General features: G+C 43.4%; 1 protein-coding gene across 3 annotated transcripts; it reads right to left on the bottom strand.

Moving 5' to 3' along the window:
• Positions 1–1,688: 1,688 nt before the first annotated feature.
• LOC124041393 (PWWP domain-containing protein 2B-like) lies at positions 1,689–17,101 on the bottom strand. Of its 3 annotated transcripts, XM_046358916.1 has the most exons (13): positions 17,018–17,101; positions 16,200–16,505; positions 15,967–16,097; positions 15,814–15,872; positions 15,410–15,562; positions 14,455–14,683; positions 13,872–14,012; positions 13,285–13,390; positions 12,826–12,984; positions 11,972–12,111; positions 10,974–11,100; positions 10,722–10,839; positions 7,070–7,152 (listed from the first exon to the last, which is right to left on the bottom strand). In XM_046358916.1, the coding sequence occupies exons 2-12, from the start codon at positions 16,404–16,406 to the stop codon at positions 10,732–10,734; spliced, it is 1,560 nt and encodes a 519-aa protein (XP_046214872.1). In that variant the 5' UTR covers positions 16,407–16,505; positions 17,018–17,101; the 3' UTR covers positions 7,070–7,152; positions 10,722–10,731. The 3 variants fall into 3 exon arrangements, with proteins under 3 accessions (XP_046214871.1, XP_046214870.1, XP_046214872.1); XM_046358915.1 differs by lacking the exons at positions 10,722–10,839; positions 10,974–11,100; positions 11,972–12,111; ... (7 more) ...; positions 16,200–16,505; positions 17,018–17,101 and adding exons at positions 1,689–3,243; positions 9,391–9,699; positions 9,982–10,706 and having other exon boundaries at positions 5,428–7,152; XM_046358914.1 differs by lacking the exons at positions 10,722–10,839; positions 10,974–11,100; positions 11,972–12,111; ... (7 more) ...; positions 16,200–16,505; positions 17,018–17,101 and adding exons at positions 1,689–3,243; positions 9,391–9,923 and having other exon boundaries at positions 5,428–7,152.
• Positions 17,102–17,485: the final 384 nt, after the last annotated feature.

Raw genomic sequence — 17,485 nt, 5'->3', positions numbered from 1 at the left:
TGCTTTAAATGCCAGGATGTTAGTGTCATTTCATCTAGTAGAATTCACTGCACACTTTTGAGGAAGAGTATTGTCTTTCTAGACTGACTTGTGTTCGACACAATGAGATGAGGACACGCTGTACCCAAATGAACGAATGGCATTAGATGACACATTCTCAGGATGGGTGTGCCTGGTTTATAATAATAATATATAATAATGGTTTGCCGATACTTGTTGCTTATCGCATTAGTTTGACTAAATAGTACATTCTAAATAGTATGTAGTATAATTTGTACAGAGTATGTAGTTTACTAAGTAATAGGCAAGAGATTTCAGACATGGCTACTGCCTCAAGTGAGTAAAGAGGTGGATAATTGTTGCATAAAGTTAAGCCTGGCTAGGCTGGACACATGACAATTAAACTACATAAAAAAGGTAGTCATAACTGATAGGAGTACGTTGAAATACACAAACCAGCAGATGCCAAGTATTGCCTGTATATTTTATTTTACGTACAGTACATATACAAAAAAAAAAAACTGAAAATGGCCAATAACATTGACCAACGAGGGCAACAGCAGACAGCCATGTTGCTCATCAAAACACAACATTTCCTGACATCCGCTTCCATCTTAATCATAAAACAGGTGAAAGGAGCTAGGCACTCTCTCCTTCCCCACTCCTAAAGAGTCAACAAAAACCAAAGGGATTCAAAATGGGGGGGGAAAAATGCATCAGGAGCTCTTGGTCGTGTTCATTGGGGCTTGCAACGGAAAACATTTTGCAACAGAAAACTAAAATTTGCTATTTTTTTATTGGACAAGTACAGGTAGTCCTTGCTTTTTTATTCCGTTTGCGGCCTACTGAACTACCGACACTGGCCAGCAGTATGTGGACACCTGCTTGTTGAACATCTCATTCCAAAAACCATGGGCATTAATATGGAGTTGGTCCCCCCTTTGCTGCTATAACAGCCTCCACTCTTCTGGGAAGGCTTTTCCGCTAGATATTGGAACATGCTTCCATTCAGCCATAAGAGCTTTAGTGAGGTTGGGCACTGATGTTGTGCGATTAGGCCTGACTGGCAGTTGGCGTTCCAATTCATCCCAAAGCTGTTCGAAGGGGTTGAGGTCTGGGCTCCGTGTAGGCCAGGCAAGTTCTTCCACACCGATCTTGACAAACCATTTCTGTATTTACCTCGCTTCGTGCACAGGGGCATTGTCCTGCTGAAACAGGAAAGGGCCTTCCCCAAACTGTTGCCACAAAGTTGGAAGCACAGATAAGATTTCCCTTCAATGGAACTAAGGGGGCTAACCATGAAAAACAGCCCCAGACCTTCATTCCTCCTCTACCAAACATGTTGGCACTATGCACCGGGGGCAGGTAACGTTCTGCTGGCATCCGCCAAACCCAGATTCGTCCACCGGACTGCCAGATGGTGAAGCGTGACTCGTCCCTTCAGAGAAAGCATTTCCACTGCTCCAGAGTCCAATGTCATCCAGCTTTACATCACTCCAGCAGACTCTTGCGATTGCGCATTATGATCTTAGGCTGGTGTCCGTGGCTCTTAGGCCATGGAAACCCATTGTTGCGTCTAGATGTTTCCACTTCACATTAACACCGCTTGCAGTTGACCGGGGCAGCTAAAGCAAGATAGACATTTGACAAACTGACTTGTTGTAAAAGTATCATCCTTTGACGGTGCCACGTTGAAAGTCACTGAGCTCTTCAGTAAGGCCATTCAACTGCCAATGTCGGTCTATGGAGATTGCATGGCGGTGTGCTCAATTGTATACACTTGTCAGCAACGGCTGTGGCTGAAATAGCCGAATACACCAATTCCAAGAATGTTCCTATACTTTTGGCCATGTAGTATGTCCCGACTCCCCTTCCTTCCCCCCTACATTCCAAATAGTGCTGCGTTCAACTAAGATCAATAAAGGTCGATCCTGCAGTCTTCTCCATCTCCAGACATGTAGCCAGTAGTGAGCAGCCACCCATCTCCCCACACCTTCACACGCACACTCAAAAGAGTTGAATTCACAGTATTCTTACAGCATTTCTGAGTGACCATAAAGCTTTAATTGATGCATAGTGTTTGACACTTTTGTCCACTCTCTCCAGTGGAAACATTTGACGGGGATAGAACTGGGGTGGGTTGAGAGAATGTACAAAGACACACCGGAGACAAAAATGCAAGAATACAGTGTACACAACCACCCCTGAAAGGATCAATCTCTGGCATCCCAAAACCTTTTTTAATTTTTTTTTTTTTAAGTACATCTCCAAGGCCATGGATAGTCAACGTGGGACATTTGAACTCCCGCTGCCTGTCAGTGCTGTAACTCCAGTTAGTGTTCGGACAATGAGCTTACAGCAGGCCACAAAAGGTACAGATAAAGTGCTTTTCTTTACATGACACAAATAATTAAAAGTGAGTCAAAATTAACTCTGGGATCGCTCACAAATAACCCATAGATACCACACTTCTGAAGTATTCAAACCAAACTGAAATGGAAGAGAGAAACGTTTGAAAAAAAAAACAACGTATAAATAACGTTACATCGACGTATCCAACTAGCAACGCTGAAGAAGGCTACAAAGATGAAACACTGTATGATAGAATAAACTACAGTACTATCTCTGGATGGAACAGTTTCACAGTTTCATATTTGGAAAGTAATGAACTTAAAAGAGTAAGACTTTTCACCAGAAATGTTGTGGATATGCTTCCTGGTCTATTCGAAAAGAGTTGCTGGGCTTCCGATGAGGATGGCACTGGGACTGAACGGACTTGACAAGGTCCTCTGACTGGTTGTCGTTGAACCGCTTCGCGACCAATCGGTCGAGAGGACTGTTCACAAAAGCAGCAGTATGGAGATCTCATGGGGATTGTAGAACGGTCAACTTAAATCGTTATGGATAATAAATGGTTACAGATAATAAATACATTCTGATTTGTAGCATGTTGCTATTCAGTTCTATTGAAATGTGGTTACATCTAAAAAATAAAATTAAAAAATTGAGGAATTGTTCCGTGTAGTCCATGAGATGCCTCAAAATTGCCCTTTCTTGCTCCCTTATCCAGTCAACAACATTCCACCTGAGCAGCCATTTTCCTCCAGCCATGTGGGGTTGGGAAAATGCTGTATAAATAGTGACCGTGGAAACTGCACACGCTCCCGCTCTCCTGGGGATAGATGACTCAAGAGTCAGAGATCCGCAACCTCTGACAGAAGACCATTCTTCCGCCTTCAGCCTCTACACAGAGTGAGAGAGAGAGAGAGAGAGAGAGGCGAGAGAAGGAGAAAGAAAGAACAAACAGAGTAATGAGTTTGAGCAAATAATGGCAGTTTCCCATGGAGGGACATTCCTAACTGCAGGCCTAGACTTTGCACTGAGAGAGATGTGCATGTAGAATAGATGGATTCTTACTTTACTATTCAAGAAAGAACATTTCTACGCGAGTCCAAGACACTGTCTTAACTTTCAGAAGTCACGCTTGGACAATCTCTGGACAGTTGACATGGCAAAAACTATTTCCATCATGAGTGATTCGAAAGAGTGGCATTCTCAACAGCTTCTGGTGAGCATTCTGAACAGAGCTCAGTACAGGTACCGTCACACAGATACTGAGGCGTCGCAAGAGCAAACAGTGGTCCTGGGAGCTGTCTGGCTGGATCATATCACCCTGAGACAATATTTAACCTAGGTGTGTGTGTGTGTGTGTGTGAAGGGCCTGGTGCTTGGCTACATGGGGTCTGATTCCACACAATCAACAAACAGATACCAGGGGAACATGGGCTTGTGCTTTAGATTGATCAGGCCTAACAATGTTCTATGACAACTAGGGGGATAAGGCAGGCTGAGACCAAATCATAAGTCCCCGAGTTCAGTCAACCAAAATCATGAAACTAGCTAAGAATCTACCAGAATGATGGGTGCAAACGTGCACTTTTCTAAAATTTCATGACCAAATCAACTCAATGACTTGGTGTGACGTTACTGAAAAGGTGATTTGGTTTACCTCACATTGATTTATTAGTTAGCCATGGCTAAAATAAGCTTAAGTTCTTAGTGGCTGTTTAAAGTAATATAATATATGCCATTTAGCAGAAGCTTTTCCCAAAAAGACTTACAATCCGGCGTGCATACATTTTTTTACAGGCTCAGTTAATCGTTAGAACCTTCTTAGGCGCTTCGTTAAATCTGAGCAGTTTCCCCAAAACCATTGTAACTAAAGTTCCACTTGAAAAAACGCTCATTATTTATATGGCTGGGAATTGCCACCTCACGATGCTATCACAATACTTAAGTGTTGGTACGATATGTATTGCAATTCTCATGATTCTACAGTGCACTCAGACAGTATTCATAACCCTCGACTTATCACACATTTTGTTGTGTTAAACCTGGATTAAAAAAATGGATTAAATATTTTCCCCCCACTCATCTACACACAATAACCCATAAATGACAAAGTGAAAACAAGTTTAGATATTTTCGGCAAATGTATAACAAAAATTAAAAACAGAAAGATGTTTCACTGTCTCTGTGACCCACAGATAACATCCGAACAAAGTTGACTACCACTACAAAGTTGCCAATGTCTTCGAAATTGTTACAAACAAGGTAAGGACAAAAATATGCTTCAAATCAAAACAGATGACTCCATTAAAAGATAAATACACTACATAGGGTTGTATATTTAAATCATACTGAAACCAATTCCATGTTCAATAAATTAGTTTTTTGTGTGCTAATTGTAAGGCTAAGCTACTGTCTGTAACTGTTGCCTCAATATACTATTTCATGATGTGTAACAGCGTGTGCGCAATAATGTGCCATATCTGTGAATTACTGCATTATTATAGGGTAGTCTAAACATAAGAATAAGCAGACTCAATATTAGCAGCCATATAGGTCAAGTGATAATATCTCTACTAAAAGTTTATCCGTTGTCAGTATTGTGGAAGAATTCTAATGTTTATGATCCGAGAGCAGCGCTGCCTTCCTTTTGATCCTATCAGTATTGACAGATGCTCCGACGACGACGGACGCACTTGGTGAGCGTTCTCTCTACGAGGCGTTCCGGGGAAATGCATGGGACGTCGCCGGCCGGTTTAAGAACGATGCATCGTTAAAACACTTGTAAGCTTCAGTTTCATCCCTATCGGGAAACCGGGCCTGCTTAGTTAGTTGTAAAAATGCCAAACATTCTTTAAGCAAATTACAACCCCCAAAAAATGTAATTAAGAATATTTTACTATACAATATTTCCATGCCTGTATGTATGAGATAAGAAAAAATGTAGTTTAGACATTCAAAGAGAGGGTGGGTATTTCGCCTGAACTTTGCCCAACATGTATCCTTAATCAAAGGTACCGGAATAGTGGATTTAGTGAACAAACTCACAAATGGTCTGAGTGTTGTGGACTCACCTACGTTTCGCAGTGAGAGGTGAGTAGAGAGGTGATCTCGGGGCTCATGTGGCCCACGGCCTTGGCAGCTTCCACGATGGCTCGCCGGTACATCCCTTTCTTCTTGCGGTTGAATCGCGACCTGAAGAACTCCCGGAAGGGGGAGAGTTTGGCAACGGACAGCTGGGAGGTAGTGGGCGAGCCGAACCAGGCCACCTTGGCCTCTGGCCACTGGACCTCGCAGTTAGACTCCTCTTTGCGGTTGCCGCTGATGCTGAGCACCCTCGCCGGCCACCAGGGGAACCCATGGATCTTCCCCCACACGACGTCTCCCACGGCCACCGCGTGGCCCTCCTCAGTCACGCACTTGGTCATGCTACGTGTGTGCAGGCGCACGGTGAGTGGCGGCACAGTCTTGCTGTCGTCTTGTGAGATCGAGGAGGACATGGAGATGTGCTCGCCAGGCGCTAGGTCGCACAGCTCTGGGGACGTGCCATCTGAGCTGAAGGATTTGGATTCATCTAGACTGTCTGTGCTGCACACGGACAGGCTGGAGGAGTCCGCTTTCCTCTTGCGAAGGTTGATGAGCAGCGCAAGGTCACTTTGGCCTCGGTCTGCCTCCTCTCCAGAGCTCCCCGACCACAGCTCCATGGGGGTTTTCTCCCCAGAGTCCTCCGAGTGGGGCAGGGGACGAGGGACCGGGACCCTGAGGCTCTTTCTGCTCTGCCTCTCTACCAGCTCTGCATCGTAGACCGTCAGGCTGTCCTCTCCGTCCCCCAGGGTCCTCACTCGAATCTTGGGGGAGGGGAAGTCCAGGCCAGCCGTTGGTGGTCTGGGGAGCTTGAGTTTGGGAATGGACACGGTCAGGCCCGTCCTGGTGGCGTCCAGGATGTGGCGCTGCTCCTGGGTCTGGGTTAGGGTGGTGGGCTCGGGCACCTTGCCCAGCTGGCCTTTTAGGCCGTTTTGCATCAGCTGCTTAGGGCAGAAGGGCTTGACAGAGCCGTGGACCCGAGCTGGGATCTTCATCACCTCGCCCTTACCTTGCGGAGTGCTGTAGGAGATCTTGATGACCGGGCTGTGGGGAATGATGTCCACTGCAGGGAACTTTGGTTCCTCATCCCTCTTGTCCTTCCGGAGCCGCTTGCTGTCATAGCCGGTGGGGCCATTCTCCCGCCTCTTGCCGTTATCCTTGGTGGCATCTGCATCCTCTTTCCTGGTCAACTTCATAGACCCGTCTTTGGAGTCTTCATCGCTCTGTGGAGCGTTCTCTTTCCTGGAAGCCTTGGTTGTGGGCATCCCGTCCTTACTGTCCTCGTCACTGTTCAGTGTGTTCTTACACTTCTCGCACAACACCTGCCGGGGGCGGAGTCTGATGGTGCTCATGGTCATCTGCCCGGGCTCTCGGGTCCGCCTCTTCTTCCTTTTAATGGTCCGTGGAGGTGGCTGAGGTACCCATTGACCATAGCTGTGGCGCACCCAAATGGGCTGAGGGAAGGGAGCTCCTTCAAAATATGGAGGGTATGGACCGTGCCCGGCAGGCACTGTTGTGGGCAGAGGGGCTGGGAGATGGGCACCTAGTGGGTCATTTTCAGGGAGCGTGTTTTCATCCTTTGGTCTATGATGTGAAGCCTGGCTGGGAGGTTTAGTAACAGGTTCCTCTCTCAGGACTTCAGGGATTTCACAACCAGGTTTCAATGCAGGGCATTCCACTGGCTTTGTTGTGATATCCGGTAGGCAGAAAAGCCCAGTCCTAAGACAAAAAGTGAGATTAAAAAAAAAAACTTTAGTATGCTTTGTAGCTTCTGGGTTATTAGATCCAATCATGATGAAGTCAAATTGTTTGCACTCAACTTTATCATTGTGGATAAAGCAAGAATTTAAACTGTTTAGTTTAAGTTCCTGTTCGGGTCAAGAACATTAGCTCGACTAAATCTAAGCATAACAAATGCACTCCTCTGACCTTGATGCAAGCAAACCTCTTATGGTTGCAACACTTTAGTTTGTGTAAAAGACAGCACAGTTATCACCTGCGTTGGGTTTTCTACTGGAATGGGGGTTGGGAGACAGCAAGCAAGCAGGTCGTTGTCTAGTTCGCCTATAGCCCATCTCTACAGCCTTGCGCTTCAAACTGAAAAAGCTGAAGTGCGTGTTCTCTCTGTAAATTCACATGTTCCTTTTCATGCCAGTGGCCTACAGGCGTGACGTGTCCAGGCCGGGCTTCTCTAAGGAGCCATTTGAAAAGGGAGTTGAGAGCAGCCAAGGCAGCAGCAGCAACATGGCTGTGCTCCACTCTGCTGTCAGAGACAGCAGACAAAGAGACTACAGGATACCCAGGAGCCCCCTCCACTCCATCCGACTGAAAAAAACAACAACCCCGTGAATCACTCGGGACCCAGAGAGTGCCAGGAGATTCACTTGTTTTTGCATCAGTGTCTGCTGGGTGCTTGTGTGTAATGAGATGATTAATTAAAGCACATTTAGGCAGCCCGAAAGGCGTTTCCCCATGAGTGGCTATTGTCACATTTAAATAAAGAGGCCCGGCGAGGCCTGTTTCCTGTGCTTTAGAGGAGACCTTTAAAGGCCCTTCTTGAGCAACACAATCTCAGCCATCACAATGATTGACACAGGCTGGACATAATGGTTAACAGGCCATGACAAATCCTGTTTCCATTTAACATAGAATGCTGTACATGCACTACAACCAAATAAAGAGATCCTGCTCAAAGGATACATGACATGGAAACTGGAGACGCACAATTAAGGGAAATGCATTCCTATAAACCTAAAAGAAGAACTCACATTTTGACATTCCCAAAGCAAAATATGCCTGTATGCCAAACCACTGTTCTTTGTTTAAGCTTAGATCTTTTCCACTGGGGAAGGTCAATCTCAAGGCATTTGGAGTGATCCATCACGTGAATGTGTAGGCCTACATGTCTCAGTGAAGGCCTACCGATATGAAAAGCTGGTAAGATTCTGATGCTGAGTCTATAAATAAATAAACCCTGTGGCATTTAAAAAAGGTGCACCCACTGCACTGTACTAGCATGTACTTGTGCAACACAAGGCCAGTACATGTGACACACACTGCGAGCCAGATAACATGCCCAATATGAATACCAATCATTCAAATAACATTTTATACCTTACCTCTATTGTTAACACCCTATACATAGGCATAAATGGGATTTCTTGCCAACATTGTGTAGTTCACCCTTTGTCAAGTACAAAGTGGGCCTATAGCCTAGTTTTTCTGGTGTCTAATTTCCTTGGAAACGCAACAATTAGTGCGATCTTTAACAGCAAAACACAGCTGTATAATCTCTTATTTAGAGGTTCAAGTCAATCATTTATAAATAGGCCTACACTGATTGTATCATTAGCTAAGGGTAACATTGGATGACTGAGTTTAACATAGGCCTACATTACTGAAAGCACAACAGGAGTAGGCAAAATAATAATGATGTGATGCCCATCACTTTGCACATCTAGTATTAAAACATGTAACCTTGATGTAATAATTACTAGATAGGTAACAATAAGAATGTATGTACAAAAGTATAATATGAGAAAGGGTGTTTCAGTAAGGCCAGCCATAGCTGGGTTACATTGTTGGCAGTCTAAATCTGGCCAACATTGAACTAGCTTGATAGTTAAGCTAACAATGAGGTAACGTTACCCACGTAAGCATAACTTTTGTTGAAATGACCATCACGTTACTTTCACGGGGTGGTTGGCTTTATCCAAACTTCCTAGTAATGATACACGTGTTTATATGTTATTAATATGTTCGCTGTAAAAGTGAGCAAATCGGAGTTAGCTGGCTAACGTTAACTAGCAAGCTAGCTACAACCCCTTGGAGTCTATTGTATGATGGCCCATGTAGCTAGCTAGTTAGCATGCTAAATTAGCCAGCATACATTAGCAGGCTAACTAGCTAATTATTTTGTGATACAAGTATTCAATTATTCGAATAAATAAGACTCACTTTTTGTTGCAATCGAGTAATATCCCCATGTAGCACCTTTCTTGATAGGTAAGCGTCACTACTAGTGTATCGTTAACTATTTGATCAACAGTGACAGGAATCCGAGAGCCGGCCCGCAGCTCCTCGGCCACAGCCTCCATATTTTCCGGCGTGAGGTGTCCGGCTTGGCGGTACTCGAGCCCGGCCCTGGGAGCCACGATCGCCTCTGCTAAAGATGCTTCTCCCTTCTACTTTCGAGCACGGGAGGGTACACCAGGGCACGAAATGACGCCATCACCCCCCACCAAGTCAATTACAACAGTTCTGCCACTGGTGACATCACACAAAGACAAGAGGATAAAAATATTTTCAGGTTGCCCCTCTATCTTGCTTAAAATTATACCGTTTGGCTTTCCGTTTATTGTTGGCTCATGTAGCCACCATTTCAGAACAATAGCTATTTCATCACTATTAGTTATCTAGCTAATACATTTTTTTAAATGTAATTTAACTAGGCAAGTCAGTTAAGAACATTTTTATTTTATTTACACTGACATCCTAGGAACAGTGGGTTTACCTGCCTTGTTCAGGCTCAGACCGAAAGATGTTTACCTTCTCAGCTCAGTGATTCGATCTAGCAAACACCGGCAAATGGCCCAGCGCTCTAACCACTAGGTTACCAGCCGCCACCTGATACATTTCCCCCTTCCATTTTAATGTTAGGGTCAGGCCATTTTTTTTATCGTGCCATTCCAAATTACATATATTCCTACCTTCAAACTGCCCCGGTTTACATGAATCACCCCCATATTTACTGTCTGTATCCAAGCCAACTGTATCAATAAGTAATTTAGGCAGTGCTTGACTTGGGCAGGAGCTCTACTGCTTGAGCTCCTGTTCCTCTTATAGAATACTCTTATAGAGCTTCTGCACCTTAATATAAACAGTTCCAGCACCCAAAAGGAGTACCGGAACCTATTGAAGTCAAAGTCAAGCACTGAATTTAGGCTATAGGCACACACACAGTCAAATAAGTATACATGATCAACCCCTGTATAGCTGCTGTACAGTTGCAAGGACCTGAAATACAGTGACCTATTAGGCTGCTATTTAGCACTGATTGACTTGATGAATGAGGGTGTGTTTATCTTGGAACACAAGCACTTTACACTTAACTAATGATGTGCGTGTAACAGGCTGAAATGTTTATTGATGACTGGGTATCGGATGCCATTGTAAACTGTTTGTAGAGTGCTATAATTCCATACTACCCTGTCCTGTACGACTTCTTTGCATGCAATGTCAATTCATTTAATACGGCAACAATTCTAAATGGCAGTAGGTCTACACACACAAATACTTTCACTTGTCATAGCATCTTGGTGAGTTCTCCCCAGTAAATGCGATGAATCGATACTCGATGTCGCTCTCCTGTTTCCTCTCAGCAAGTTCCGACTGCAATCTCTTGGCCTGAAACAGAAGCAATGGAAGAAAACCACAAAGAAAGAAACACCTAGACATTCCTTTAATTCCTGGGGCTGCTGTCATTGAGCACTGAAAATGACTTGACTGGTTACTTGATATACAGTAGAATAGTAACATACTTCCTCCATGTCCTGCCTTGCAGCTTCTGTCTCCTCTTGGGCAGTGCCACTGGGCCTCCTGCGCCTCTCCTGGATCATCTGAACATGGCTCCTGATCCGCTGCTCTAACTCCCGGTCGCGGGCTGCCCTGGGGTCACACAGGGGTCAAGGGTCAAATGAACCACCATTCCACAAACTAAAGATTCTCTTAGTTACATACTGCTGTGGGTGCTGCATGTTGTTGGTGGTGGAGGATTAGCTGGCTAGCTACAGACTACAGAGACCAGATGCTCGGAGTCCGGACCTGTCTGACCCTGTCCCTAATCAAGACTCCTGATACGTTAACCTGGCTGTGACTGACCAATGCTCCCTCCCTCCACATATACATTTATCACACGATTTCACTCGATTGTTTGATTTAATTATTTGTTTATTTATTCCGATGGACTGTACGCTGCAATTCAGCTCTTGTACACCTTGTCAATAAACTAAACCTTATACTGAGGTGTACTCTTTTGAATCAATAGTTTACATGAACAGTATTTATTCAAGACAGGTACTGGTCTATCGGTCAAAATCAAATTAAATTGTATTTGTCACATTCAATGCAATAGGTGTAGAACTTGCAGTGAAATGCTTACTTACAAGCCCTTAACCAAAAATGCAGTTAAGAAAAAAAATTGTTAAGTAAAAAAATAGATTAGTCAAAAATCAAAAATCAAACTAACAAATAAAATAAAGTAAAATAACAATAGTGAGGCTATATACAGGGGGTACCGATAGAGTCAATGTGCAGGGGCGCCGGTTGGACTAGGTATAGTACTGGACAACAGAAAAAAAGTCATCAATTAAATCAAATCAGCTGAACCAAAGTATTTGACACAGGGGACAAAATATATGCTTTGAACAAAAGAGATCTTTCCAAAAACCCTCTTTCCACTAAATGTCTCTGAACATCTTTGATTGATCTGCCATTGCTTTCTTTGGTGGCTACTGTCAGTAGATTAGCTACATCATACCTGGCTTCCTCGTGTTCCTTCTGGGACAGGAACGATCTCTGTCTCTGGATCCTCTTTGGTGGGGGGTTGTGGGTCTTGACCTCACCACTTTCAACAACACTACACAGAGACTCTGTGGCGTATGGAGCATTTATCGGTACCTGTACCAAAAAAATATATTCATTTCTATAGAAAGCTGGTCTTTTCTTCATACAACCGACACTGTGAACTTACAGTAAGTTAAGGATGGATGAAGGGTCTATCAGTGACACAGATTGACTACTACTATCCTGGCACATTGCTGAAGAGGTCAGATATTAGATATACAGCTATGGGTTGCTTTCTTTTTTTGAGGATCTGAGGGTCCATGCCAAATCTTTTCACCCTCATGAGGTGGAAGAGGCGTTGTCATGTCCTCTTCACGACTATGGTGGTATTTGTGGACCATGATTTTTTAATTTAACCTTTATTTAACTAGGCAAGTCAGTTAAGAACAAATTATTATATTACAATGATGGCCTGACAATTCCTTAGTGATATGGTCACCAAGGAACTTGAAGCTCTAGACCTGCTCCACTACAGCCCTGTCGATGTGAATGGGAGCGTGCTCAGCTCTCTGTTTCCTGTAGTCCATGATCAGTTCCTTTGTCTGTGACGTTGAGGGAGAGGTTGTTGTCCTGGCACCACACTGCCAGGTCTCTGACCTCCTCCCTATAGGTCGTCTCATCGTTGTCGGTGATCAGCCCTACCACCGTCGTGTCGTCTGCAAACTTAATGATGGCGTTGGAGTTGTGTGCGGCCACGCAGTCTAATCTGCTGCTTTGTATCTGACTGTGTGCGTGTGCGCTAGCATTCTGTGGAAGGGTTATGTTTACCAGCTGTGGTGCAGCCTCGCTGGGGACATCTGACTGCAGGATGACTGACTCGGCACACTGGAGGCACAGTGATCCATCGTTAGCTAGGCCTGTCGCTGCCCCTGACCTGGACAGCCTCAACTGAGTGTCTGTGCAGCCTGACGCTATCTTTTTCAACGTCTGCTCACCCAGAATGAAAACAAGGACTCCAGTCAGTCAGTCTCTCTCTTTCTACTCTAACTTCTCTCAGACAGTTTCCTTATAACAAGAACAGAACTGAAAACATTTTTATAATTCAAATGTTCTCCCTTTCCAATGACTGTGAAAGCCTTTCCTCGGGCTGGTGTTATGCTGCCCTCCTCTGGTCATTAGAAAGGGAGAACATTTGAATCAGAAAAATGCTTTCAGTTCTGTGAGTGAACAAATAGTGTATTCCAAAATTAGAATGGGAGTGAAAGCAGACATACAAAACAGACATACCTCTTCTCTTCTATGTCTCTCACGCCTTTCCTGCTTGTGCTCTAAGATTTTCCTCTCCTGCATGACCCTAGCATGAGTACGCCATTCCTTGAGGAGCTCTTGATCTCTAAGGGAAAAGAAAGGCAGGACCATATAAAGCACTGTGAGGAATTCATTACCCTATAAACACTGATCTAAGTTTGGTTTTATTTTGTTTAGGTTAGGATTGGGGTGGGATAAGCTCATCTTAGACCTTGCTGGATTTCTTTACCTACCCCTTATTGGCATTGGCCTTTGCAGACACATAATATTGATCCCTCCCTTTCTGGGACTTCATCAAATGCCAATTTGACACAATACACCCCTGCTTTCTGAAACTGCAAGTAGAGAGACAATTCTCTCTCACCCCTGGTATAACATAGTTAGCAACTAAATACTGTATGTAATTCATGTGATTCAAAAGGCCATGACATTGCTTACTGTAGCATTTATCAATTGTTGATCTCTCAAGGGCTTGACTCTCTTAAGTAGGGAGTCAGAGGTATAGCTAACTGATGTGAGATAATCTGTTGGGTTCTATAAAAATCCAACACTATTAACTTACTTACTTCCTCCTTTGTTCAAGAATGGCTTGTTTTTCTTTAAACTCTTTCATTGCAGCCAGTCTTCTCTCCTCTGACCTCTTCCAGTACTGCATGTCAAAGGGAGGGAGCTCGGGAAATATATTTCCCCTGGTAATCTCTTTCTTTCTGACAAAGAAATCGAAAATAAAATGTTTTATTTTTTTATTGCTCTCAGAAGGACCGTGTCCCTACAGAGCCTGGGAGATTTTATCGCTAGGCCTCCTCCTCAGAGACTGTCATAAATAAAAATATTCTTAAACTGTCCATGCAGTATTTTCCATCTCAATAGCCTATTCGTCTACAGTGGCTCCCTCTCCTTTCACCTTTCCTTCACAGCATTTAGTTCCTCAGAGAAAGCATCCACCATATTGCTTTCACCTATCATTGCTAGCCTCGTAAACCATACTGTCCACTGTCCTGAGTATAGTGGCACGTCTGGTTGAAGAGTTTGGCAGTTCAAATAAGGAGAGAACACCATAGACTACTGAGTTTCCCCTAGATCTGCAGTTACCAGATGCCTGTCATTTCTCCCAAAACTTTACCAGAGGTTGAACCTTTTTGACTTGACCTTTTAATGACGGGCAGAGGGTATGTCTTGTGGCCTCTATCACCCTCTGCTGCTATAGGGAGGCGTGAAATAGGGAGGGCATAGCCCAACTCAGCTCTGTCCATTTGGCTCATCTTCTGCCTCAGCTCTCTGAACCTCTGCAGTTCATCTTCATCCACCACCTCTTCACAAAGGTCCAAACTGGACTTTACAAGCTCTGTCAACTGTAGCTTCTCCACTGGGGGCATGTCTGCAACCAAAACATCAACAAGAACTTTCCATGAAAATGATTACGGTAGCAAAATAATACATCTGTCACTTCCTATATAAACAATTGTCCTCTTCTGGATCTTTTGCATCGATGCTGAAATAAACGTTTTAGTGAATACTAGATGTAAAGTTGAAGCTGTAATGAGCCCAAAGTAAGCATGTCCCCTCATTCACAAAATAACATGATGGAATATGGTGTGACATGATCTGAATGCCGGCATATTGCCCTTGCAGTGACAACATAATATCCATCAAGATGAAATTACCTTTCCAGAGAGACAGTGAGCCTTGATCCTCTTTTTTAATAACATGAATATATAAAGATATAATAGGGCACCTTTGTTCTAGGTGTAAGCTTTCTGCTGAGGGGTGCCTTGGCTGGTTACCAATAGGCACTACTAGACAGTGGTTGATGACAAAGCGCCTCTGTTAGAAGCCCACTGGTTATCGATCATTTTAATCGGGCTAAAAATATTACTGGCTATAGCTGCACAAAAAGTCTGCCTGCTGCATGCACCGTCTCCAAGGGAACAGAAGTCACACCACTGAAGTGGAACAAGGGCAAGGAGCTATTTTGGTGGCCAGCCTTTCTTTCTTATACAATCGAACAGATGGCGGTGGGCGTGTTCAGAAGGGCGGACACCACACAAACACCTTGCCGTCACATTGTTCAACTTCATCAGGTGACATTACAGTTATCATTCACCTGGAAGAGAGTTCCGCACACTAACCGGTCGTTCGGCCATGGCACTCCGTAGGTACTGTAGGATGCATTGGAGGCCCTGCCCCACAACCTCTTGAGGTGGAAACGTGATGGGGCAATGCCTCAAACTCAGGGCCTTAAGAGTAATCACGTTACCTGAGAAGTACAAACACATATGTCAGAAAAAGGTCATGCAGTTCACAGCTGGAGTTGGGTCACTGAAGAATAAGCTGGGGAAAAAACAACATGTCCCACCCATTCTTCCAGTAAAGGAAATTAAGTCCAAGCATCCTGAAGGACATGCAGCCTAGCCAAAATACTGTCAAAGTCACTGAATGCTGTTGATAAAATGCAATGATGTTCTTGTGTAAAGGATAAAGGAAACAAGGTGACAGAATTCAACTCACCCAATTCCAGTGGAAGCTCTGTGATAGGATTCCCTTCTAGCAGCAACGTTTTCAGACATCTGCATCAACCAATGAATACATGAATCCATTCAAATCCACAGCACATCTACAAATATTTTGGTTGAAAAGCCCATACAATCTAGCCTAAAATACCTGTGTAGACCAATTTTCGCAGGAAGGGCTGTGATTTGGTTATTTCTGAGATCTAACCACACCAAGTTTGACAAACTGGTGAACAGGGTATCCGGAAGCCTGGATATTTCATTACCTTCAAGATACAAATTCTTAAAACAACAGGAAGATACAGTTAGAGAGGATACAGTTAGTTCTGAATAACAAAGCATATTCTTGAAAATAATAGCATCGGAATAATCTGCTTGGCCTACCTTTAAAGTAGTGTTCTTCAAAATGCAATCCACAACATATTTGAAGTTTCTTCTGCTGAAATATTGGGTGTCAGATGTGACATACTCAGTGATCTGTATAGGTCCAACACACTCTGGTAGAATGTGCGGGGTATGTGTTTTCACAGCATTATCACCACAATCAAGGCTTAAATGAAGGTCAGTAATTTCCTTTTCTAAGGAAGACATTGCTGCTGTGCTGTTATCTCATTTGGTCAGTTAGTAAGCAGTTGTATCCTTCAGCCCATCATCAAAGTGCCATCTTGAAATTGTCAACGCGCATGATGGCTAGAGGGAGAAACAAGAAAATATGTCAGACATGAAACTCATCTTCCAGTTAAATACAATGACAGTCAAATGAATGTCCTGGCCCTTTGGGAGAAATGAATCATTAAACGTGTAAAAACTCTCGACTGGATATTGATGTAACGTTAACAAGCATAGATCACATCCGTGAGACACCCAATTGTTGGATACAACTAAAATTGAACTCATGATACTGAAATGTGAACAACTGTTAGCTATAGCTATGTTAGCTAGTTTGTCCACATGGAATATTTCTGACATGCAACATTTTAAACGTAGGCTAACGTTAGTTAGCTTACGCGTTTAGCGTTACTGTTTAGCGTTAGATATGCAAAACCAAAACATTTGGTGAAGATATTGTACAAAGCGTCATTCATCATCCTAAACCAAGCAATCACTCAAATGTATAAGAACGTATGAATTATAGGATTATCAACAAGCTGAAGTAAATACATTCAACTTTTGTAGAGGCATTAGCTAGGTAGTTTATTTACCTAGCTAGCTAGTAGTTAGCCAACTAGTCGTGTGATCAGCTATTACCATGGTAACCGTGGTGGCAGGACAACATCAAATACAGGGCGTGTCAATAATCAAACAGTGCGTACAATTGGCATGTGACGCAATTAACAAGTCTCTTCAGCATCATTGGCTTAGAGAGGGGCCATTTTTGTTGACTTTTAGGTTGACAGACAAACCAAAAGTAAAAATAAAAAAACACTTGTTTTTAAATGAGGAAAGGAACGAAAATCTAAGTATTTATAATATTATTATAATGTCCCATTAAGTATCATCCACATAGATATGTTGTGTCTTGTGATGTTGTCTGACCTGATGAATTGTGAATATGTTATCTGCATGCAATGCCTGTTTGTAAGCCTACTTTTTTTGCAAAGCAAAATCATTTTCTGCATTTTTAAATATTTTTTTTAAACATAAATCTAGACATATCCCATTCACACTGT

Source organism: Oncorhynchus gorbuscha, linkage group LG08 (genome assembly GCF_021184085.1).
Source record: "Oncorhynchus gorbuscha isolate QuinsamMale2020 ecotype Even-year linkage group LG08, OgorEven_v1.0, whole genome shotgun sequence".
Taxonomy (NCBI): domain Eukaryota; kingdom Metazoa; phylum Chordata; class Actinopteri; order Salmoniformes; family Salmonidae; genus Oncorhynchus; species Oncorhynchus gorbuscha.
The sequence above is the reverse complement of the archived record's forward strand: the minus strand, read 5'-3'. Positions and strand labels throughout refer to the sequence as shown.

Excerpts from the sequence above, each read along its gene's own strand:
- LOC124041393 (XM_046358915.1), bottom strand. The coding sequence starts at position 9,530 with ATGGAGGCTGTGGCCGAGGAGCTGCGGGCCGGCTCTCGGATTCCTGTC. Across the intron at positions 7,153-9,390 it reads TTACTCGATTGCAACAAAAA|GACTGGGCTTTTCTGCCTAC; the intron begins GTGAGTCTTATT and ends TTTTTGTCTTAG.